The sequence below is a fragment of the Neodiprion lecontei genome, chromosome 5 (assembly GCF_021901455.1).
Source record: "Neodiprion lecontei isolate iyNeoLeco1 chromosome 5, iyNeoLeco1.1, whole genome shotgun sequence".
NCBI classification, from domain to species: domain Eukaryota; kingdom Metazoa; phylum Arthropoda; class Insecta; order Hymenoptera; family Diprionidae; genus Neodiprion; species Neodiprion lecontei.
Window position 1 is genome coordinate 3,298,187 of NC_060264.1, and position 26,353 is coordinate 3,324,539.

Genomic DNA, 26,353 nt, shown 5'->3' on the forward strand with positions numbered 1-26,353 from the left:
AATTTTTCGAGACGCCATGTACACGTAGCTTTGCTAGAAAAAACGTTTGCGCACAGTCTCAACCCATTGCGATCAACGAATCGAAAACTACAACCGAAAACAGAAAAATTGCTTCGTATTTCTTTAGGTGTTGGTCCATTTACGTTTGGAACACTTTTTCTTGAATTCTTCTGGGCCAAATTAATTCAGAAAAGGTAATTGAAATTGATTTTGGGTATTAGTCGATTTCGAAAATGGCTAAGATAAATTTACTCCTTATACCAACGTTTCTTCAATTCAAAAAATTGTTCATTGGCATTATCTGTTTCCAAAAAAGGAATCTGATAGAAATCTACTTTTGTTGCAATCCTTGCTATTGTATATCAGAATTCTTCATAAATAGCCATCACCTTTTGTTAAACCTAAGATCTGTTCTATCTTGTAGGTCTTTCCATTAAATACATTTAAGATCCTAATTATTAGTTTATAAATGCTCAATCACGGTCTTTATTATTACAATTTGTATCAGTTTTCCAACACACACTGCACAATCACTAGCAGAGTAATCACATTTTCTCAATACAACTAATAATTAAAAATATATTTACACATATCTAGATCTATTCATGCATTCGTCACTTGTTTCATACGGAGTTTATTTCACAATATTTACATACTTACTTACGCTTTAGGTACATACATGAGTACTATACCGTAAATATCGCTTAAAGCGGGCTAGCCGACCAACCTAAGGCCACTTTATGTCACGTGTCAACCACTGCGAACTGGCCTTTAGCGTGGATGTAAGTTGTCCGTCTTAAGAGATATTTATGGTGTAAATTTGATTAATCTTTGATTTTACTTCTTGCTCTCAAGTGTTTCTTGTTCAACATATAAGGCCACTTATTTGTTACAGAACGTATAAAAATATTTCAAAAGTAGACGCATCTTCGACTTCATGTAATATTCATTCGTTCAACAAATTACCAACATGCACAATTATAAATATACTTATCGAATTATCGTAAGGCTCGGAAGCTCTAAATATCGTAGGTATGTATATCTATCAACCATGGTAAAGAACATACTGGTGGGACCGGTACCAACGAGAAGTAAACGCTGTATACCGCGCCTTTAGAGAACAGAAATCAATTGTACAGAGCAGAAAATTCTGAAAGCAAAGATCCAGTATCAAATAACCGTCTCACATTACTCCAATTGACAACTTGGAACAACATCGGATCGGTGGAATTGACATAAAAGTCAATAAATTATTCTAGGTCGTGAAACAGAGACAAAGAGAAAAATTAGATGAGGGTGAAAAATCACCTCCAGAACCGGTTTTATGACTTGCCAACTTGTGTAGAAAAAATATGCCGTACTTCCGTAACTTCAATATACCATATACATTTCAGGGGCTTATTGAAAATATCAAAGGGTAAGGAAGCAAGTTCATCGGTAATCAGCGGCTCAAAAACTAGTCTCTCCGTGAAATAAAGATGCAGGTAACGTTAAAGTCCGTCCAAGTTATGCATACCTGCACATTACCAGATATGTTACGGGCATTGTGTAGGTAAACGGCAAAAACTGAATAATCTTAGCCGAAACACTTGTGATTATCTCTATATAGAATCAAACGGCGACTATTTTACTAGGATCAACTTTCACTCTGATGAACATCGTGTCATCTTTGACGAAATGTCGTTTTTTCACCATCTCATGAGATACAAACCTAGGAAAACCAAAGCCTAGGGAATCTGGCTCACGACTAGGTCTCTGAAAATTTTTCCAGGTCGGATCAGGTATAAAGCTTTCTACGATGTTGCACGCCTTCTCTGCAACGACTGTTTGATCGAACATCGTGAAAGAGACACTATGGGAAAATGGCCAGCGCAACAAAGCATCGTATTCCCCTGGCAAAATCTTGATATATATAGAAATGTGACTCCCTTCGCCAGTTCCATTCCCGTTTAAGAAAACAGATGCCTGCAAGTAATCAAAATAAAAAACAACATGTTAGCTATACGAAAGAGAAGCAGAAGGATTAAAAATTTACAAAACAAGAAATGATCATTACCTGCAATTTATACCCATATTGACTAGTATAAAAAGGTGGACTAACTAGCTCCATGCCTTCTTTGACCTTAGCTTCAGACATTTTCGCGGTGTAGTCAGATATCTTCCATATTAGTGTACCGGTGTAATTAAGTGATAATTTACTGATCGCTGACTTCAGACTAGTGATTTGATGCTGTTGCTTCGTAACAACACTGCACATCAAGCTCAGGTGCATTTTTGTGGATTCTTCAAGATGTTTATCCAAAGAAAATCTATTACCCTGTAAATTTAACGCGTAGAGGGTCAATGTAATTGTAAGAGAACAAATAAAGCGTGTCTTATGGAAACCTGAGAAATATTTCAAAAACTTTAGTCTCTAGAGCACCTGGAGTCGCAGGCAAGCTTACAGATGTCTAAGCATTAATATAAACATTGCATACCTTGAAACGGCACCCGGCATCTTTGAAAGTGCACGAAAGTAGATGCGTTGTGCAATGGTCCTTCAGGTGAACTTCGAGATCCTCCCTTGGCAACACTGCTGTCTCACATCGATGGGGACAAGCAACAGGAAAACGACCACACTTTGCGTGATGTGCACCAAGAGTATCAAATACAAATTCCTTGTTACAGTAACGGCAGGCTACCAATCTCTTAGCGCATTCGCCTAATTTATGCTGACTTAGATGCCTTCTCTGCACTTTCATGCCACATTTGTTCTCGCAATACAGCGGTTCATATCCGCAAGTACCACTGTGCTTCTGTAAGTATGAAATTTGAAAAATTATTAACTATGATTTGCGTTGTTAATGATTGAAGCTACATTGTTTATATTAATATTATAAGTTTACTGAAAAAAGGAACAAAAAGCATGTGACTCCATTAGTTTAACATGCAGGCACTTTTATTTGTAAATTGAATGTAGGATTAAAATCCGAACGTTTTATCTTGAAAAGGTACAAGTTTCCAGGAATCGGTAAATATCCGAAATACAATAATTATCCTTACCTCAAGGGTATGACCGGTGAATTCCTTAGCACAAAAATCGCATCTGGCCCGTCGCTGGGCACACGTGTATTTGAGATGGTCCTCCATTAGAACCCGTGGAATCATTGCCCCACATTTGTTACTGCATGGTACAGCGTCATGTTTACACGTGTTCAAGTGAGCCTGAAACAGATCAGATTTAGCCGTTAGATTTTTACATTTTATGCAAGCCCCGCATAAAAAAAAAAAAAAAATGCACCATGAGGGAATTTTTTTTCAAAAATTTCTCAAAGCTAGTCATGATTTTTCATCGTATACGCATCGCAACTGATTCGGTAATTGAAAATAGAAATGCAATGGTATTGTTAACGTAAAGAAAAAAAACTCACTTTTAGCTTTCTAAGTTCATCTGACCATTTGCAGCCGTCTTTGTGATGAATGCAATAAACTATCGACCCCATTATTGCCTTCTCAGCTTCCAAGTCTTGAAAACTCTGAAAAACCAAAAATAAATGTCGAAAACGAACATGATTATCACTGAAATTTATATTGAATAAATATATTACTTATGATATTATAAAAAATAATTTGATGTTTATTTGACTAAATAGTTCGCGAAACTCTGTCGAAGCATAGAAACGCATATCTACGTACATATCTATCTATATAAATCACTGTATACCTATAGGCAGAGTGTTGAGTTAACAGCAACGTTGAAATGGCGCAAAAGTTTCCCAACTTCTGCCTAACTAATTTTTATCGCATTTATTGACGTATGAAGTAACTGATATTTACCGGTCAGATTTAACACAAACTACATGCTACATTACAAAATATCGAACGCGATTTAAATACATCAGTTGGGTACACGTTTTATAGAAACGCGGTCAATCACCAATTCTGTTTTCTCTCGTCACTTTACATACTATAATTCAGATACACCTATGCGTATTCACCGACAAATGTGAGTTGAACAAAATAAAAAATTTTAAAAAAAACCATACCAAGAAAGATAAAAGTTAAAAAGATTGTCTAAGAGACACGTTATTTTTTAGAAACGTTAAGGACGATCGACACCAGAAGCGTTGGTACTGGAACGGTTGCTGCAGCGTATAGAACGCGATGTAAGAAAGTAAGGAGTTATTATATTATGGGTACACCGAAAGAGTCTTGTGCGGCGCTCGAAAGATTTCAAAAATAGCACTGCAATAATGTACTTCGATGCAGGAAGCCCAAGGTAGGAGGTAGGCATTAAAAGAAGGCTCGCGCACGTGTACAGTCTCGAATGACTAAATGTGTATCCAAACGCGTAACACAGCGGTCACAACCCTCCGTGGGAGAGAAACGATATTTTCCGAGGTTCAAAGTACGTAGATGCACGTATACAACTTACAATACTTACAGTAGCAAAGAAGTTACGGTAAGTTTTGTGTAAGTTCGTACAATGTATACAATACATACATACAAATTACCAGCCCATTTTATGAGCCGAGAGCTGTGCGTCGTTTAGCTTTCGACGATTTAATGTTACAACACCCACCCACCAACCCACTTACCGACCTACCTGCTCACAAATATTCCAAAGACATCTGGCACGCCAAATGATTTATTATTAAACTGTACGTGGAATGTAATGGAATTCAAAATGCGGTCGGTACTGACCAAAATTTATATATAAAAAAAATTAATAACAGGAAATGGCATTACAGTTAAAAACAACGAGAGCTGTATAAGATTTGAGAGTACGCTGCCACAGCCAAGTCGATGATTGACTTGAAATATCAGTAGTAATTTTCGTTCAGTGTCCTCTCATTTCACATTCTCCGTCTCGTGCGTTTTCGAAAAGAAAAGAAAACGAAGCGGGATCAAATAAAAAATACGGAAATTGAATCAAGAACATATCGATGTGTACTCAGGTACAGAGGCGCAACGAAAATGTTCACATGTAGAGTATATAATAAAATCCGCCCATAAACGAACTGATTGTTATTACGCACTTTTATGCAACTCGTTACACGGACAATTTCTTAATCAAGGTTTAGTTAGTACTTTTTACGTACTTCCGTACCATGATAAAGTGAAGCTTTATGTCGTGTATAATCGAGGGTTGGGTATAATGAAGAGGATTCGAATCATCGTCAGGTAACGCAACGCGTACCTAGATAAGTAAAAACGTACCGACTCGTAAACTAGAAAAAGACCACGCAAGGGTCGCCCGTCGTTGAGAGTTTTTCGTGACATCACCCGTCGCTTGGGGCAGTTAGTTACAGCGGTTACGAGGTGCCGGTGCCGTCTGTTGTGTGACGTCAGGGCAAAATAACGGACACAATCTTCGCGTTCCACTTTATCCGGGGAACGAATACATCTATCCCCCATGCCTATGGTCATACCATGAGGATACAAATACCGCTTTCGTGAGTCAAGTGTGAATCTTACTCGAATTTTCGAATGCAAGTCTTCCTTGATTTAAGGAGACGCAGTTGTGAGCATGTGTCGGTAGTACATACAAAGATAGAGAACGAACGGATGAACGAATGACGGGTGGTGACCGATTCGTTTATGAATATAATATGTTAAAATAAAATGGAAAAGAATAATGCTTCGAAATGAACGAAGGAAAATGAAGAAATAAATGACGAAACAAATATTTGAGACGAACGGAAAGAGGTATGAGAATAGATGATACCTAACTGAAATATTGGAGGTTGACACGAAAAGCTTCGGTTAAATTCCAGAGTGATTCATTCACGGCCATTTACAGAAATGCTAGTCTACGGTAAATATTTTCTAGGGTTATTCAATTAGACCCAATTTTCGTTGACGAACCGTGCATCAACGCAGCAATCTCGTGTCAAAGTTGATTGTCAACGTATAAATACACTTTCAAGTCACCAATCTCAACAATCAAAATTGTTTTCGGAACGACGGTCATTACAATTAATTTACCCATCCGAATGAAATAAAACAAATAACATCCTTGTCCAATGATACCAATAACCTTCCTGTACTTTTTCCCTATTGCTAAAATCAGTTAATGTCAACGAACTGTAAAGGAACCAGCATCTTTACATACGTATCTCTATGCTATTATCTCTGTATTAGTTTGTACTCAGTCCTGGGCAACTCTTTTCTTTCTTCCCGTTTTCTATTCTGTTGGATCTAGATTAAGATAGTAGCTTACTTAGTTTAGATATAGGTTTAGTTACTTCTGTGTAAATTTTTCTTCTTTCAATTTTTTTCTACGCTTTTAATAAATTGTTTTCACGAAGCTCAAATCTAGCAGCCAAATGTGTTAAACTCTTTGAAAATTTAAAAGTATTCGGGGTTCAAAGTATTTAAAAAAATTTTCAGGTTTATTTTACCTTATTTAAAAAAGAATTAAAACCTTTAGCTGCTAATTCTGGCTGCTAGTTTCAGCCTTGTTTGTTTACGATGTTGAAGTTAGTAACGTAATCGTAACGAAACATTGAGGAGAAAAAAACCACTATTTTCTCATTTTTTACAATAATTTAGAAAGTAATTAAAATTGCAAAATCTGAGTGAGTATAAGTTTTGTTTCGCGAAATAACGGTTTTTTCTCAGCATCAATCGTTACGATAACGTTACTAACTTCAACATGATGTTTGTTTTCAATACCCCTTCCCCCTCCCAAGCAAAATATCTTCAATTACATGCAGAAACGTAACGCACGCGAGTGTTGTCTATAATTGTAAGGTAGGCACCTCTTCGCATAGTCGATTCATCGGTCAGTCGCGTCGTCCTCGCGCGCCGTCGACGTCCCTAACCGTGCGTAAAAGTTTCGCATCCCGAGGCGAAGGCGTCCGAACTGTCTCGGAAGTAGCCGAGGCCATCCGTTGCGCTCGGTTCCCACGCTTCCGCCGACCGAGAAGAACCGGCAAGCAACCGGCAGGCGAGTTGAGACAGGCAAGGCAAGGCGCGGCTACGCAAAGGCAGGGCAGGGCAGGGGACGGAGGCAAACACCACGGTTGATCCTGAGGCGAGCGCAAAAGCCGGTCCGAGCCCTTTCGTTTTGTTGCATCTTTTTTTCTTTTTTCTTTCTCCTACCTCTAGTTATTTCGCATCTTTTCGCACACATTCGCTTGACCGGCGTGTCGTGCGCAGTTGTACCGTATTATACCTATATAATATAAACGTAAAATTTATAAGAAATTACGCATGCTCGATGATGATTTAGTCGACGTTGATCCTCTATAATTGTCTTTTTTAGTCATGAAATCGCCCGACGCATCCGAGGAAATAATCTGAACCCGCGCTTTTTATTCATCTTCGCATATCTGAACAGACTATTATTCTTCGTGTCGTACCTATATATCGCGCACATCGCACACATATGTAATACTCGTGAATACATCGAGTTGTCCGTTACACTCTTGTAATTTCATCCCGCGACGCCGAATTGAAATATGCCAAGAGAAGATTGTGCTCACCCGACATGATGCGGATTATTGCGGAACTTTATGCTGAATAGCGGAGCGTTTCTTTTGAAAATCGAAGAAAAGATGAGTGTAGATGTGTACGCGTTATGAACGCACGTAACTACTACCGTTGTCCCGTAAAGCCTCGACATGGTCTGCGGTTTCGGTCCTCGTGAGACCAAGTTATGCGTTTCCGTTGTACGTTTACACGTTCTTGGATTTGATTGAGATCATCTTTTTAATAAGAAGAAATGATGGCGTCGCTGTCAATAATTAATTGTTGTCCTACGTTGAATGCCAGCAATTCTTATGATAACTAAACCAAGGCATTGGATCGCGAGTGTGCAAGTAAGTAGTGTATGAAATTAAAAAGCACCGTCCATATTGAAGTCTTTGTCGTCGAAAAAATACTGGTGAAGATTTGATTAGTCGTACAAATTTCAGGAAAACTGCGAGCGGAAAGGGAAAACGATTATCTTAGGATCCCCGAGCTAATTGACGAAGGGACGAAGAGTACTAAATACTTATTTACATGTATGAATTAAAACAGACGGACTTTGATGTGACGTATGTATAAACTGACCTAATAATCTAATCCGAATTGTAGTGCAATTGGATTATTTTGCGGCCTGTAATTGGATCGTATAGTAATGGAGGACAATACCTTGCCAACTCTTTCCTGCAATCGAATTCCTGTAAATCGTATTGCAGAGAAACGAGACTATTTCTGGCGAAACTGTACGACTTATTTCGGAAGAAACCTGCTACGATTGTTGTACCTCAGAAGACTGACACTTATCGCATGGGATGCTCTTTTTCCGTCCCTAACAAAAATGTAGCGCGTGAAATCCGAAGAAAAGCATGAGGGAAATACGAATTGGCCTAGTTTCTAATATTTTACCTACCTACTTAGAGCAATCTATACATCCTCACATCTCGTTGGCACATGCAATGAAATGAAACAGAGTGATGTGCGAAAACCGCGTATGTCCGTTAGCTCGGTGTTGAAAGGATGAAAGACAGAAAAATATAATGTATCTGCTCATGCCTAAGAATGACAAATTCTATCTCTTTTGCTCTTCGACGTGCAAAGATACCCATAATAATTTTAATCACATTGTTTCGAAACATGCATGCTTCCAAACAAATTACAACTACGATGTAGCTGAAAAGCTGACACAATGAAGTTGAGACATTTGGGATTCAATGAGCAACACAAGTAAAACAACACTGAAAGTGAAACAAGCATAATTGTCCATGTCGTGTGGTCATCACTGCGTTGAGATCTTGAAATTAAAACTTATTTTCTATTCTCGTAATAATCCCGTCTAAACACATTAGGTACACCTGTGTAATACGTATATAATTACACGCGGGGTGCGTTGCAAAAGTTTGTTGTAGGGGAGTCAACTGCATGAGACTGAAGTTAGTAACGTTAACGCAACGATTTTGGAAGTTTATAGTGACTTTGGAGTAGTTGAGTTTTCAACACATGAACAAGTTTTGTCTCATTACGATTTATGGTATTTCAGATATTTCTGCAATTGTGAAATAACGATTTTTTCAAAACGTAAATCACTACCAACAACGTTACTAACTTCAGCCTCATTCAACCGCGATGTGTTTCACCTTCTGTTCTTCCTCGATGAAAGAAAAGTACGAGATTCCACGCGCAGCAGGCAGAACGTACCAAGGAGGTCAGGATTCGGTCAACCAACTGCATTACACTGTTGCTCGATGCATGAATTAAACGTTTATGCATATTCCGTTTACATCACGTAACTTTACGTGCCCTTCGGCTCACTGTGTGGTTTGTACTTCCGTAGTTGACGACGGCGCGACAACGACGGAAAGAGAGACAGAGAGGGAGTACAATAAAGGGATATATAACAGAGTATAAAAGAAGCCAAAGTTCGGACGACGAAAAATGACAATGATCCCCTCTCACCTCTTCGTTGATGACAGCTGGTTTGTCGATGTTATCGCCGATGGGACTCGGCGGAGTCGTCGGACTCGCGCTTGGGCTGACTTGAAAGACTTTCGCCTCCTTCGCGGGTCTCTGGGGTGACACCCTCGCCGGAAAACTGAGGGTCTTCGTCCATTGCGTAAGGCCGCGAACCATTTTTGCAAACTAACAAAACAGTTATCAATCGAGGGAGAATCGTCACCTCGTCGCGCCCCGGACGTTCACCCTGTTATTCACGACTCTTGCCTTATATCACACATTCAGAGTATGCAAGGACAGACAGACGTATCCGAATTCACTTTTTCACACAACACTCCACCGGGGATGCCGTGAAAGCTTGTTCTATCTGTCGCCAATAATGTACTTTCGTGCATGCATACACGTGAATTGGCGCTTAAATGAAACACAAACACAAATGTAACGGATGATAATGAAATTCTGCCCACAGCCTCGTCAACGACGACGACAGCAACAAAAACAACGCGTTCCTCACTTCCCGAACGCGTGTCTCATCCGGTTCTCGCGCGATGCGACGAAGGCAAAACGATCGTTCAATCACGGCTCGGTAAGACCGCGGATCGACCGACTAGCGAGAAGCTTTGCGATTGACTGACTGGCGGCCGAAACTGCCTGCCTGCCTGCCTGCCTGCCAGGCCGATGCAACCAGTGTCGCGGAGCTAAAGAGTGCGGAGAACGAACAGACAGCTGCACACCATCGCCTCGGGGAATTCGAAGCTGTGATTGGCTACGGTCGCGCGTGTGCGATAAGGACGGACTTTCACAGGCAGTCAGTTAAGAGCGAGATGCATCGAACGAGGGAGAGAAAACAGGAGTGAGAGAGAGGGAAGGATAGACGGGGCTTCGAGAAAGACAGAGAGGGCGAACCGGAGGATATTGGTAAAGTGGCACATGCCAAGAGACAGCCTTGAGGTACGCAGGCTTGCTTGCGATTTTCGCGATTAATCTGTTGGTGGTTCTCCCATACTTGTAACGTCTGTTCGAAAATCAAACCTCTGTAATCTACGAAAACGCGTGCGGATTCAAGACCGATTTGAATCCTTGCAACGAAGAGAAATCGCAAGTTTGCTAGAGGAATTAAAAATTCAATCTGAAAATTGACTGTTCCATATTTAAAGAAATCGGAAAAACTACCCAAATTATGCAATATTTCAAGTATTCCACGTTTTCCGCATGCTTAATACACGATCTCGTCACTAGCGAACGGAAAACAATTTTACAGTATACGTAAAGGAAATTTGAATGAAAACGATAAATATTTTCAAAAATCTAGGGGAAAATCTAGGGGAAATAATTCTTGAACAGTGTTCATCCCCTGAACACGAGCCCGGTAGGTAGTTTGCTTTTTCATCCCTTGGATCAACAAGTAGTGGCGGGTCTGTAAAATCGAGAATGCAGCATAGGTAACGTAGTGCGACATGCGGAGCGAATGGGTGTCGGGGAGGGGGGATGGTAGTTGTGCGACCCGGGCAGCTGCGGCCTTCTTCGACCTTCCCCCTTCCACGCGAGTACCACTGTGAAGTCGGTGGTAGGTTAGGTGGGTACAACAGACTCCCGATACCTGATGATGACCGTTCCCGAGAGCGGTCGCGAGTCACGGATAGCGCGTATAGTTATATTGCCACGCAACACACTCTGGACCGGATGGCTAACCCATCGGCAAGTGGTATTATCGTTCAACACTCGCAAAGTATGGGCATTTGGTTTTGATTATACGCACGCGAGTATTTATATGCACATAATGTATTGTATCCCTGCGACCTTCGGTTGTAGGTACGTAGGTTAGGTTATACCGTACCCTTGATAAGGTAACACGCAAAAGTTATCACACGTAACTAATGATGATAGGGCTAAACGGTTTGGTGTTGATACTGCGCCCAAGCTTTCGGCTTACGCCTATATCGCGGCTTGCACTTTCTTTCTCTAGACGATTTCGATAAGTGACTAACTACGCGAAATCGAAATTGGATTCTTTGTTTCAGTTAACCCCTTGAGTCATAGTAGTAGGTATTATTACCACATATTTTACATACATTTTTTTGTATATTTAGAGAACTTTTCGACTTATTTCTTTGCGTTTTTTTTTTTTGCTGTTTATGATAGTATACTAATAAGTATTCAACAGCCGAGAGTAATTATTGCGATATAATGTAAATTGTTATTCTTAGAAACAAATTGATTGAAAAAAGTCGTGAAAACTGAAGGAATAATTTATTTCCGACAAAGTTACCACTCTACACGTACGAGTATACCTTTTTTACATAATTTATAAGTTTTCGGGATCGCTGATTAGGAATCTCGAATCAGATTTTGAAAATTCAGTACGGCGAATCGAATCAGCGAACCCGAAAACCCCCTGCATAGAGTTTTTTAACCGTATACGATGAAATTTGAAATTCTTATCCGCCATATTGGATCCGCCATCTTGAATTTTTAAAATTTCTTCACAGATTAGTAGTCAGCGACCCGAAAACCATTGCAAAAGTTGACTCGACGCAATAAATGTGTGACTCATCGGGTTGATTAAAAATTTCGATATTCCATTGACGCCGTGTCTCTATACAGGGTTCACGTGTGCTACGAAATCTTGTACCATTATAGCTTCACCTGCATCGGAACAGACTAGACGTGACATAGACCAAGGAAGGAGAGAAGAGGTAAAATGATGGGGGCGAGTCGATCGCAAGAAGGCTGGGCTGAAAGATCATCTGCCGCTGCAGGATTCTTCGGGGACAAAGAAACCGAAATTTCGAACCGAGAATGTTATACCATCGAACACCTGGATGCTGTTTAGCGAGACTGGATGGAGGAAGCTTACTTCGAAGTGGGTGACGAGCATGAAATAATATTGAACCGAAAGCAGCTGCTCCGCGCTCTGTGGCAGCTGCAAGTCTGCAACCCTCCTTTCCTCACAATCTGGTCGACAGACATTTCACGTATAAACGAACAAACCTATGTATATCACACCAGCCTGGCCCTGCACTCACATCTTGAGGCTTCTAGTCTACCAGCTGTACTTTTCCTATAGTCTCGTTGTAGGTGTGCCTATACACCGCAGAGGATGTAGCTGAAGAGGATTAGCGCGAACGATCGTCAAACTGCGAGTGGCGAAACGCAAAATAATAATTACTTATACTTAGATACTTTAGACCTATAAAGGCTGACGACTTTATTTCAATTACCAATAACGCGTTCTTTATCGCCCCTTGGGCCTCGGGATCCTTATGGGACTAATAGTGAGTGTAGACTATTATCGTCACATTTTATTTCGAATACGAATTATATCGATGACGAAAGAAACGATTGGTATCACGGATGGAGTTCTTTATAGAATTAAAAAATAATCGTGGCGATGGAAAAAAAAAATATATATATATGTGTGGGTGTGTGTATGCCTACAGAGAAACGATTGCTAAAATGCTAATGTAGTTTGACAAATTCCCAACATATGATGTCTTCCTCGTAATCTGTGCTTGAATATACGTGTATGTGATGTTTAATACACGACAAAAAACTATAAAATGAAAGCATAAAAAGAATATATTAAATACGTCTACTGGACTTTCCGAAAGTTATGGTATTTTAATTTATACCTCTACACTTTCGCCTATTATATACAATTTTATAAATTCCAACAAATTAGCCACTCGAAGCTCGATTTTTTCCTTACAGATTCCAACTCAAGATTTATAAAGTAATTATAACCTAACAAAACCTCATTTATTATCGGAACTTAAACGAACTTGGTAAAATATGAGAATCACGCGTTATACACCCTCGAATCTATGCAGGAATGTTTACATGAAAAAAGCTGCGCCTTCCTCTACTTAAATTTTCCATAGTTGGAAGACATATAAAGTATTTTTTTTTTAAATAAAACACTTTTCATCGCTGATGTTTAAAAATTAAAAATGTTTTGCCTGAACAGTCTAAAAATTCAAGATGAGGGTGTCCGTCCGTCGAAGGGTCCGACGGACATCAGAGCCCGTATAAAGGCCAGCTGCCCTCATGTAAAACCAAATTTCCTGAGGCATGCGAGCACATCTGCCACACGTCCTGTAGGATAGCTATATACGTATACATATACGTGTGTATATATAATGTCTATGATGTGGGTATAGTGAATACTAGACCGCTAGAGAGCGCACGCCCTCTCGACGATCAACCCGTGGAGGGAAGGAAATGAACACAGACCTCGTGCAGGGGGAGTAAGACACGAGCTGTTAATTAAACCAACGCAAGTATGCCTCGGCGGAAGTTGCGCAGAGCGAAACTCTAAACTTGGTCAATTGTAGGATTCTTGAGTCGTGAGAATAGCGCAAAAATCACGGGTCTGCCTGTCTGTAACTACTAACTACTTGCTAGTCCGACAGTTGTGTGCGTCGTCGGGTGTATAATAACCTCCTCACTGACGGGCTCGAGTGAAAGGTGACTAACCCGTAAACTTCGTGTATATACCTGCCTGTGCCTCAGGTGGATATGTACGCGGTATAAACGAGAGGCGCCTGCCGAGTAGCATCTCCGACAAGGGAAGTTAGAAGGACACATATCTATGCCGATCCGTATTACTTTATTGTTCGCATACCTGTAATACTTGTATTTACGTACATCGCTTGCATTGTTAAGATTACTCGAATTATATTCAATTGTACGGATGCTACAAACATGCCCCTAAAAATAATAACTGCTTCTGCGATTCGTTCATGTACGTACATCTAATGTACATATACTCAAAGTTCAAAGATATTTTGTGCTTGGTGTGTGTCAGAAGTTCACAATGAGTTCTATGACAGGAAATTCTTCTGTTAGATTCTGATGCGGGAATATAATGTACTTGTAAGCTGCCCGTGAATGAAATTTTCAAACATATTATATACTCATATAAACACAAACACGAAGCTGGTATATATTTTCTTCAATTACTTAGTTAACGTCCACCAACTTACTTGTATGCATTTTTTTACATCGAGTCGTTAAAATCTCACAACGACTGCAGGAATACTTTAGCGAATAAATCATGATGAACATCCGTTCGATTAATGGCAAACTATAATGCATTTTGTTTTTTGTTTTTTTTTAAGCGCTACCTAGTAAGAAATTGAGATTTTATAACACTCAACGCAAACCGTTCATCATACGAACAGTAATCGTTGAACTGTACTCTATAAAAATAAATAAAAATAAAATAAAATACACATCTGAGGTCTAGAAGGCTGATTGTTCTATTTCATTCCTCCGTTATTCGTCAAACTTTATACGTTAAGCGTTCACAGTGTTCATGAAAAACTGAATTAACGAATGACGCATGAAGGTCACTCCAAAGTTTGGTTTGGTCACTTTCGAACCGCGTCCGTTAGAAGTCAGGAAATCGAAGACCGTTTATTCCGAAGGCGTGCGGGCTCGAACAGGTTTTCATAGAACCGCGCCTACTATCGTTTTCAAGAACGTTACGAATTTTGAAAAGTCAACAAGAAAATGACCGTCAATCAATCAACGAAAACGATATTAACATTTCGTGTTACGTGTTATACGATAGCGTACGGCGTGGGCTCTAAACCTTTATATAAATAAATGTTACACACCAGCGAAGGGCCAACCACCTCGACGCGCCGCTGCACGTCTGGTAGATCCATACTTCCGGCAGTATTTCCTGTGTAACACTGTAAGAAGAACTTAAAAATGTGTACGATAATAATGATAATAATAGTAATGTTGGTTCAATGAAATAAGATACTATACATATATATACTCGTACATTATCCGCGTTAAGACCACGATCTTTGCTATCTGTAGACTTTACGTAATTAGATTGCTTATTATACCTGTACCGAAATAAAATGAATCCCTCCCTCGACCGAGTGAAGGAGATTTTGTTGTATTAATCATTATTATTAAAATTTATTTATGTATTCCAAGCTTAGCTATTAGAAATATAGTCAGGTCACTGTATGTATATTGGATGGGTTGCATTACTATACGTCTTGCTAGACGATACCTGGAATGGAGCATTGATGTAACAAACTCTTCTAGAAAGTTCAATTTCGTTTGAAACAACGATTCGTTTACTTCGCCAGTACGTATAGGTATAGCTTTTATTTCGATACTTGAACTCTGCATTATACAATCATCGTTAATCCAATTGGTATATTGCTCGGTTGCACATTAGAACAGAGACATTACGAAAATGCATTACTCTGCTGCTGTTGCCGCCCGCAAAATCTGAAATCTTATCAAATTACCTTCCGCTAACCGAGGAATACCAATTGGATCAACGACGATGGTACAATGCAAAGTTCAAGTGTGTATTAAAGTAAAAGCTCCGCACGATCTTTCTCGCGTGCGGATCACGAACGGAGTCCAACGAAGTACATGCGTGCCTGCTTAGCGTGAATCCTATATAAAGAACAGCATGCTTCCCCGTGCCGCAGATGTTACATAGGCATACATGACATGTGTGTGTGTTTGTGTGTCTGGTACACAGCGAAGTGAAAGGATCGACGATACGCGTTCATCCCACGTCTCCGGTCTCGTGTTTCGGACTATTTGTTACACAGTATGGCGTATTATACCATTAAATTGTATGTTATATGTATGAGGATAGCTTCTGAACCTTATAACATTCGGACCAGATGCATTATATTCATAAACGTGTACGTCTCATTCTGTTCATCCCACCGCGGCAAATGTACTTACAATTAGCTACAAGTTAAGTTTTCTAAATTGTATAGGAGGTACGATAAAACGCATCTAAACAACGCAATTATCTGCAATTCATGTCACATCTTGAAAACTTGTTGATCCTATTTCTTGTATGAATCACAACCCCTTTTATATGCAAACACGTAAGTTATTGTTAGCCTTGTGAATACACTTGAATCGTCAATTATACCCCACCCGATGTATTCCAAGTGTGTAGGCCACGTGTTCTGTACTATAAGCACAAGGGTTCATCGACTGAAAAGTATATGTAAAATTTACGATAAACCACGATATACTTATACTGTAATGCCAAGTTAAATGTATAAGGGTGTAAGTATGATGAGATGCAAAAGACCGTCATCAACTGTCCTCACAGTTGTCGTTCTCCGAATATGCATTTTCCGTCATTCAAGAATTCTAATGGCATTTATTTACCCGTGATGCGGAGAGACATAGATTCGGTGTGTCCAAGTGATTCATTGCGCAATTTTAGTATCTCGAATTGATCTTACGCCACCGAATATATTGTGTAATTTATTAAACATAACCATTTGCCATTAATACCTAAATAGAATTTTATGAACATTCTGTATGCTATAAACATTCCGAGCATACTGTACGTTGTATTGAAACAATTTTACGTAACTATTTATTACGATTCGCGGTAATAAAAAAAAAATTGATGCAATCATAGAAGAGTTTCAAAAATCTTCGATTCTGCATTATTATTCGTGTGTCCTAGATGAAGCGTCCCAGCAAGCCTGACACACGTTAAAACATATTTTCGCAACGTCTTGAAATCTTTACGGCTAAAGTTTTCAGGTTTCATTACATTTGTCTAATGGCTCTGGAATATGAGTTTAAAGCGGAGTAATAAACAAATACGTTACACACGCATGCATAGTAGACAAGTATTTATGTCTGCCCGATTATTGTACGAATGGCTGATTACGAGGATGAATTACACGCCTAATCGATCACAAACCATCCGCCAGCCATAAACATTGATTCGTAATGTTGTCTCTTTTTGCTATCTGTTCCTCAGAACTGGATAATCAGCACATACGTACATAATTGTAACTTTTAAATTTAAACAAAATGTCTTTATAACTCACCGTGTAAAAAAGCCGGCTAGCATGGTTGCAAGTATTGGTGTAAGCAAGATATTGAAATAAATCTCCGCATGGGACGAAATTGACGAATTTAAAATCTGCGACCATAGATTTTAGGTCACAACGACTCGAACTCGCTCTTCGCGTCTTTACCGTACATACACGAACGTAATATAAATACCGCTGGCATTTTAAGGTAAAGATTGAGTAAAAACCGCGAAACAAACGGTCTTGTTCGAAGAAGAATACACGTTAAAAATCATGAGCATTACTATTTTTTGTACGATTACATGTTGCAATCATGACGCTTAATATCGTAGATTACAAGTTGACCTGCATCACTTGAAAACAAATTACCAAAATAATAAAAGTTGTGTACAACTTTATAAGAGAAACCGCGTGTTGCACGGTAGTGTGACCGAGGATCGACTGGCTGCGTGACTTTGGTCTCTCACATATACGGATACATCCTGGATAGATAGACAGTGCAACAGCTGTCGTGTACTTGCAGGTGATAGTTGTGTACGCGCTTATACGTATACCCATATGGGTATTAGAGTACCTACCCAGAGACACGTCTCAACACCGATGCCGTGGTTTGTACGCAAGTAAATACATGTGTACGTGCGTGTGTGTATATTGGTTGGTTTATATAGTTATAACGCAGGTGGCGAACAGGTGAACGTGGCGGAACACAGGAAGTTTCAGAGACGAAGACGGATACTAAGAGACAGAGACAGAGACAAAGGGGACGGTTGAACAAGAGGGAACCAAGCTCTTTCAGAGCAGTGGCTGTTTTCAACAGGGACACTTACTTGCGTTGGGTTTAAGAATTAGTCCCTGCACTCAATGCTGCCACCTTATTACATGCCATCATTATAATTATAACATGAAAATTTCATTCAAATCCCGCGGAGCAGATATGGTGCATCATCATGTACATTACCGCTTCTTCGACACTGCAATTTCATTCTACTCCGGTACAATTTATACTCGGAATATATGTTACCCGCATCCTGTAATATACTTTTCATACGTGGCAGTGAAGACGGTAGAATGACATTTATTCGTACTTGGTATAAAGTATGTGAATGTCGAAGGTTTTGCTGGTACAATATTAACGTTTCAGTTTCCCATTGATGTAAGTATTTGTTACACGACAAAACGTCCTGGGAGTAGGTACACCGAATTATCACAGATCAACGCGTTTTTCGAATCAATTAAAGGTCATTCGACATATTCGGAGGGAGAAAAAAAATATTTACACAAATGACTCGCGTATTTTTAACGCAGCTATGTTCTCGTTTCTTGCATAATACGGTTAACCTGAGATTAGCGAAAATTTAAGTAACCTCTGTACGAGGTCGGGTGAAAATATTGGATTGGTTTAGATGATAGTAATGTAGATCGAGGATTCGATTAAACGGAATCAAAAAACGGGAGTGTTTTGGGATGAGTTCTTCGGCAAGAACAGACGAAAAATTTATCTACCATGAAGGTAACAATGGCGATTCGCTAAACGTGGATGACGTGACACTGGCCAATGTAGCCGAGGTCGTAGCTAATTTGAACGAGAAAATACATCTTCTGCGAAAAGAAGTTCTGGAACTGAAAGATTTTGGTACCATTTCGTTAATTCCTCGTCCATCAGCGCCGAATGGAAACAGCAGCCTATTGGGGTAATCATTGTCAACGTATTAAACAGTCGAGGGGACATATTAAGGCTTTGCATAAAGAAAAGATGGACGAATGATTGATAAGAGTTTGTGATGATTATACAGATTGCCCGTGCCGAAGAAGAAACGAAACGCAAAAAACCTGGGACGTAAATGTATTAAGAAAATTTCATCCCTGTCAATTTTCGAGAGAAAATTACAGAAAATAGACTGCGATCTGTGTACCGGTGACTGGAAATTAGCAGCGTCTGATCACCGTACGGGGGACAAGAATTTTCAATTGAAATTTGAAACTCAAAGTGGAAACGAACGCGTTTACGTTGCCGGCGTTCAGAACAGGTCGAGATCAGCGAGCCCATTCAGAGCAGAAAATGAATCCAAGAGCAAAAAACGACGTCCGGTCGTAGCTGCCGGCGAAGCAATACCGGAAAATTGTAAGCTCGTTCGCCGGAACGCAAAGAGCAGAAGAACCGCTGGGTCGAAGACTGCAGTTATTAAACGAAGGGAAAAACGGGCGTTGGAAAAAAGTGAATATGATAAGAACTACGATACGGGCGTAAGCAATGTAAGGATCGATACTGTGGAAAAAAATTTATTTGACGAGAATTCATGCGGCGAAAAACGCGAGGAAAGAAAAAGGCGCCCACGTAAGTGGAAAAAGTCTATGCACACGGAGCCAATTACAAAGTCGAATAAACGTTTGAAAATTAAATGTTATAGGAAACGTGTGAGAAAACGTATATCTCGCGGCGTTCAAACACAGCCAAAGAAAAAATTCTCGTTTCGCATAAGGAGGGAAATCGTTAATCTATTCAAATGGCGATCAAATGAGATTCGACAAAGCAAAAGACTTTCGGATAGTAGTGACAAAGATGTTAATCCGGGGAAAGATAACGCCGAGCTAATTTACAAACCACATATAAATTCCGACGGAATCGACAAAGTTCCGAATACGCCGCGCGGTGAAATTACTAATTCTCTCGCGTATTATTATAAGGAACTCAGGGAAAAGCCAGTCTCAGTATCTGGAGAAGATTCGATAAGGAAAAAATATAATGCAAAATACGATTTTAATGTCCATGGAACGAACGTCGATGTCAGACGTAAAGAGGACAGGATGACAAAAAGCAATGATAAAATATTGCAAGAATTGGAAAAGGGAAGTGCAGTGGATTTGCGAAAGAAAAAAACGAAAGCCGTAAAAAAACGTCGTGGCGGAACTGCGAAAAACGCGGGGAAGTCGATATATGTAAATAAGAGAAGCTCGTTAAGGCCAGACGGGGTAGAATCTGACGATAAAAGAAATACTTCAAAAACACGCCAATCAATCAAACACAAAAATAATTCAGTAGATAAATCCGAAGCGTTTAACGATAGTAAAAAATCAATAGAAATGACTAATAATGAGGACGGAGACGATTTGACACAGGAAGGAGTCAATGCGTATAATGAAACGGTCATAGACGCAAAAGAACGATCGGCGATTAGGATGGAATCTGAAGATTCAAATGGAAAGAGAAATCGGTTAAATTTTAAATTGTTTACCAATAGAGTGCGAAGATCTTTCACCAAGAAACCGGTATCCGGTAAGGTAAATACCGAGAAACACGGAGAAGAATATCAGCGCAACAAACTGGTCAACGAACAGTTAGACAAGAGAAAAAGCGACATTGTTGACGTAAAAAGGCGACTTAATGCCTGCATAAACGATCTGAATGACATTATTTTCAATTTATCAACACTATTTTGGGAAATACCCGCTTTGGAAGGTCCAGCCGGTGAAGGAAACGGACGATTTTTAAGAAAAGGCTGATTTCTTCTTCATTATCAAAGACTCAACAAAAATTCATCACAAACTTATCACCGTGGGAGTAGGTATTCACAACTATACGTGTTTCAAACGGGAAGTCGATATTCCTGCTGAAATTTATGTTGTTTTTCATCGTACCGTATCGAGGAGAGTCAATCGCTCTCGTGCAGCGTTTTCCATTTGACTGGTTCAACTCATCACCAGCTGACACCGACGTAAAATGATCTCGTTCATCAGATCTAACGGAACGTTTTGATAAAATTACTTTGTGTCTACGCAGTGCAGTGCCGCTTCTATTGAGCGGTTACAAAGCTTTCTTTAATAATCTCGTGCGACCCCTTCATATAATAATTATCCCTAATAAAGTAGTATTTAATCGAGTAAAAATTATTGTTTCCTTTCGTTGGAACTCAACGAATTGAACGCACCGGGATAGATCACGAAACCTATAGGTTTCAAATTTATTGCCAATCAAACTACACTTCACCACTCCATAATAGACTGATCAGATTTTAGATTCGAGCGGAAATCTCCAGTAGGATTTTCCCAATGCTATATTGCGACTGTATGAATGTATGTAGGTATATTATGCATACATCCCAATGTTACGTGTAAGTGAATATTACATCACTAGACCATCGACTGAAAGTTGAAGACCATTGAAATATCTCCTTCTTCTTCTTCCTTATTGGCTACTCCTATTTATCCAAATGTAAGGGCCGAAGAATGTCTGTTAACTTACATACGGTACATACATCCATATTAGCATTGAAATATAAAAATACCTGGAACGTGCACCAACAGTTTTTATACAACGCGATCATGTTTTACGCCGTTTTTCCGTACGCAAAGTATCCGTTTACATGACGGTAGAATGATTCAGCAGGTGCGCATGCGCGGAGTACAGACAATACCACTTTTGACACTTAAAAGTTTTCTGTACTGCGCGTACAGACTGTAGCAAACAAATCTGACATTAGGCGACCCTAACCTCAATTTCTTGTTTCATGAAAAAGCGCGCAACATACGCTTTTCGCAGCGGTCTTTTCACTTCGAGTATTTGTTCAAAATTCTAGTTTACTTACTGTAAACTTGCACTAGGCCCAAAAAGATCGAGTTTGCCTCCTTGTTACACATTATATTTTTTTTTTTATTATTATTATTATTGGAAAAAATTACGAGAGATCGCAGAGAGAGGGCCATCTCTGGGTCACTCCAGAAACTACCCAGAATAGTGCTCAACACGATTGTTGGCCGAAGCACGTAAAAAATATGCAAGTGCACCAAGTGCACTTAGAAAAGCCTAGCGAATAATGCGCATGTGCAATGGCTTCTGTATGCCGACCGGCCTTTACCCCCACCATCAACATTTATGCTCCGTCCGCGCGTTTAGTGTTCTTATCTTATACTCGCTTATTGCAGTGAGCGCAGCGACGTGTAGAATATATATATATAGTGAGCAATGCCGCGCGAAATATTATTCAAGGAGACATATGGTGACAGCGAGAGGGAGGTCATTTTTGTAAATTCCACAGGTGAATTTAGTCAAGCTAACATGTTTTATAGCCTACTGCCGATTTCCGCTTGCTAACCTAAATAATTCTTCGTGATTCTAGATGATCTAACAGTAATTAGAGTGGAGCCACATTTGCAATCAAAATCAAAAACTTACGGAACATGGATATTGACGTTTTTAAAGGAGGTCTTCTTGCCCGCGGGATACCCGGAAAGTGTGCATTCAGATTACGTTCCATATCAAATATGGGACACTGTTCAGGTATTTGTTTACTACACTTGCAAAATGTTCATACGCCGAAACGAATAGCAATAATGTTGAAAAATGAGAGAAACAAAGCTTCTTACTGGATTTGGTACAGTAACGAAATTTACGACACGTATAACTACTGTGACATTAAGCAAGCCTATTATATTTTCATTTCAGGCATTCGCTAGCACTATAATGGGAACTCTGACTACTCACTCGATTATGCAAGGGGTAGGTGTCGGGAAATCTTCAGCTAGCGCATTGGCTGCAGCGATAACTTGGATTTTGAAAGACGGCACTGGGATGATTGGTCGGATTGTATTTGCCTGGTGGAACGGGTAATCGGATTATACTTGAATTTGAAATAGCTAAGACAATATTGTATCAAACCATAATATTTAACCTGTCGTAACATATTTCTTTTCAGACATGGGCTCGACGCACAGTGCAAAAAATGGCGTTTATGCGCAGACATTCTCAACGATTGTGCCATGGGCATAGAACTGACTCTTCCTTATTTTTCAAACTATTCTTTAATCATATTATGCATTTCTACAGCATTAAAATCTGTTGTTGGTGTCGCTGGATCGGCAACTAGAGCCGCATTGACACAACATCAGGTATTTAAGTAGTGAAACTACTTCAACATTGCAAAGCAAAACTCCAATTATGACTTAGTGATTTTTATTGATCAGATGAATTTTTTGTATGGTAACCTGATGAGTTCTTGTTTGCAGGCATTACAAAACAATTTGGCTGATGTCTCAGCGAAAGATGGAAGTCAGGAAACATTTGTTAATTTAATCGCGTCATTTGTGGGGATTCTGATATTATCTAACATTGGCGACGGGAGGTAAGTTATGACACACATAGAGACACTCGTTTTAACAATACACTAGTGTCGTAAAAGTTTCTATTCCTAACCAACATAGAAGACATGCCAAATCCATACCAAGGTGGTATGTACAGCTTTCAGAACGGGCTGTAATTCCTAGTCAGTTTCATTACACACATGTACATAGTTTCTCAACGGCTTTATGTTAGAAAACTGAAAAGTAACTGCTAAAGATGATCTACACACAGATATGTAATGGAATTATTTATATTGCTGGCGACAGTGCATATGTATGCCAATTACCGTGCAGTGAAAGCACTACGTTTGAACTCGCTAAATGAGGATCGCCTGGCATTGATATTGAGGAGCTTCCTCACCACTCAAAGTATACCCAACCCTCTTGAAGTTAATCGATCCGAATCTGTAGTAATTGGCCGAAACGTGTGTACGTGTTAACATTATCATATCACAGGTTGGTTGTATGAAAACTCAGTGTGATCCATCCTCAATTTTTCTTTTGGTTTATTCTAATTTCAGCAAAAGATATGTTTGGCTTTGGGGTCAAAATGGGCGTCTCGTTAGAAAGTGTTCTTCAAAATAATTCAATCACGCCTGATGATGTGCTGCTTCTATCAAAGCTTTTTCAAAATCGAAAATATCTTATTGTGATGGACGTAAAGCGAAAAACCATATTCATATCTATTGCAAGAAATGCAACACCCTCTGACCTGCTGCAAGCTTATTTTCACGCGTGTCTATGCAGCCTTGTTACTTGTATGACCCTTAGATGGCCGATTGTGAGTCTGCTTTTTAAAAATCGAATTTCTTTCTAATGGTTGCATCAAACCGATTTTAATCAATTATAGGACATCTTACTGAAAGGGAGATCGCATGCACCCTCTTATCCTCTGATGCGGCTGTACATCCTGAGTAAAAAGTATCCATCTCTCAGTAATAGAGCGCTTTCGAGAATTCCAGGGGAAATAATTTTGGCCACAAACGATATTATCACCAAGGAGTATCAACTTTTCGAAGAGGCACTAGAACAAAGTGGTGTGTTGAACATTACTATCATTGATTCTCTATCTAACTATTTGAAATTACAATTAACTCAAATGTGATTAACAATCGAGATATACATTCACCTTCTTGTCCAATTTTGTGTTTCCTTAAGTCTGGAGGACAGAAGTGAATTTGCTACCTGCTGGACAATGGCGAGGTATTTGGAACCACCACGAAGATAATGAACCAAAGTCGAAAAACTCCTAACTCGCAGGACTTACAAATTATGAAGAAGTACAGACTGCGAATGAATAGTTCAATAATAATTCTACTGAACCACATTAACCCCAATGTACTTCAATGTTACTGAAAATGCACCATTGAACGTGTACATGTTATATTGTAACATTAACTGTATTGTATTGTATCGACTAATTAGAAATTTTCAATACAATTTTGTTGATCATTCTCACATGCTTTGAACAATCCAGTCTTGCTGTATTTTATAAGCATTGCACTCTTATTTTGATCAGTTAATAGATGATAATTATTTTTGCAAATTTATGTAAACAAGTTTCAAGAACAAGTATTTTGCTCATTCTCGAAACATGTTTAATGCTGGGATTATAAAAATATACTCGGTTAGGAAATTTGGCCATACGAATCACTGAGAGCATATGCTAAGATTCGTATTCTTGCTTGGAACTAGTTTGAGACAAGTGTTTCACTATATCCATCCAGTCCCATCCTCTGGGCTTTTCTCCTTTACCATCAGCTTTATTCCATTGTCGTCGTTTTTGTGCCTTAGTAAGCTGTTCTTTTTTGACTTTCTTCGATGACTCATCCTATGTAAGAATGAAATAATTGCATTGAAAGAATAAATATCGACACACTAAGACAAGGAATTTATACCTGAACGTTTTCGCCTGTGATTGAGATTTTGTTGACATCCGTTTCAATTTCTTCTATCGAGTCTGGTTGATCTATGATTAACTCAGCTAGGTTTTCTTGGACAGATTGGAACAATGTGTACGTCATTGCAGATCCCAACCATTGCTCTGCCTGAGCATCAACATATGCGGCCACTTTATCCTTCACACCTTGCACACTATATTATTGCCAATTATTTTTTCATTGTCGATCGTAACTATACAACTAGACATATCCAAGGTACATACATAGATTAATCCTTTCATGATGCAACTTACATATGTTTGTTGTAAAATGTGTTCATATTGACATTTGGTTTTTCCGACGGATACTTGGGCCCCCAGGTTATTTCCAGTAAAAATGATTTCACATCATCATTTTCGCCATACTGAAAATCGACCACACAATTGTAATAAGTATCACAGTAGCTATTCCCACTACAAAGTGAATCCAACAATTTAATTTGGTATATAATTGCATAAATGCAGAAATGAAAGAACTGGCAAGCGTGTTCAACGTATATATGTATGTTGGCATGGACGTAATTGTACCTTGTACTGGTATGTCGTAGGGTCGAGCTGTTTGAATGCTGCATCACCATCATAAATTGAAAGTAGGACCTCCCTTTCTTCTTCTTGCAGTTCGGCATCCGTCATTTCGCAAAATTCAAGCACCAAAAATAATCTCAATAAACCAGAATTCGAATCAAAATGTCACTTGGAGGGTTAAGTTAGGTTAGGTTAGGTTAACACAACGACGGACTACCACCACTAAGAAGCGATTAAGGACGAAATGTATATTTTTTTTAAATCATCAGGTATCGGTCTCCGACTATGTCCCAATGAGGGCGCAATAGACCAGAGGTTAATCAGGACCGGGAAGGAGTTTTATTAGGCTACTGTATGGCTCCAGTAACATCGGTAATACTCTGATACACGGCTTGATGCGAACTAACGCCATACAATACACGGATAGATATGACTGAAGTTTCTCCTTCTTCTTTTTTCGTGTGACGTACGATTCCCCAAACGAGGATGTGCCAAAAATATAGTTTCGTGCATAGTTTCTTTTCTACCTTCTACT

The 26,353-nt window shown here is 39.4% G+C and overlaps 3 protein-coding genes across 6 annotated transcripts; 1 reads left to right on the plus strand and 2 right to left on the minus strand.

Annotated features, from left to right (window-relative positions):
• Positions 1 to 618: 618 nt before the first annotated feature.
• On the minus strand, positions 619 to 22,819 carry LOC107217528 (TNF receptor-associated factor 4). 4 transcript variants are annotated; one of them, XM_046742064.1, is made up of 6 exons: positions 22,720 to 22,819; positions 3,411 to 3,515; positions 3,043 to 3,204; positions 2,478 to 2,795; positions 2,057 to 2,317; positions 619 to 1,965 (listed from the first exon to the last, which is right to left on the minus strand). In XM_046742064.1, exons 2-6 carry the CDS (start codon positions 3,480 to 3,482, stop codon positions 1,612 to 1,614), a joined length of 1,167 nt encoding a protein of 388 aa, XP_046598020.1. In that variant the 5' UTR covers positions 3,483 to 3,515; positions 22,720 to 22,819; the 3' UTR covers positions 619 to 1,611. The 4 variants fall into 4 exon arrangements, with proteins under 4 accessions (XP_046598020.1, XP_046598019.1, XP_015510580.1 ...); XM_046742063.1 differs by lacking the exon at positions 22,720 to 22,819 and adding an exon at positions 17,256 to 17,655; XM_015655094.2 differs by lacking the exon at positions 22,720 to 22,819 and adding an exon at positions 9,406 to 10,102.
• LOC107217429 (RUS family member 1) lies at positions 22,095 to 24,794 on the plus strand. The gene is made up of 9 exons (XM_015654955.2): positions 22,095 to 22,273; positions 22,355 to 22,515; positions 22,681 to 22,841; positions 22,931 to 23,123; positions 23,241 to 23,356; positions 23,587 to 23,783; positions 23,876 to 24,135; positions 24,205 to 24,391; positions 24,513 to 24,794. Exons 1-9 carry the CDS (start codon positions 22,201 to 22,203, stop codon positions 24,605 to 24,607), a joined length of 1,443 nt encoding a protein of 480 aa, XP_015510441.1. The 5' UTR covers positions 22,095 to 22,200; the 3' UTR covers positions 24,608 to 24,794.
• On the minus strand, positions 24,725 to 26,329 carry LOC107217436 (RWD domain-containing protein 4). Its single transcript, XM_015654967.2, has 4 exons — positions 25,822 to 26,329; positions 25,549 to 25,658; positions 25,253 to 25,448; positions 24,725 to 25,185 (listed from the first exon to the last, which is right to left on the minus strand). Exons 1-4 carry the CDS (start codon positions 25,924 to 25,926, stop codon positions 25,021 to 25,023), a joined length of 576 nt encoding a protein of 191 aa, XP_015510453.1. The 5' UTR covers positions 25,927 to 26,329; the 3' UTR covers positions 24,725 to 25,020.
• Positions 26,330 to 26,353: the final 24 nt, after the last annotated feature.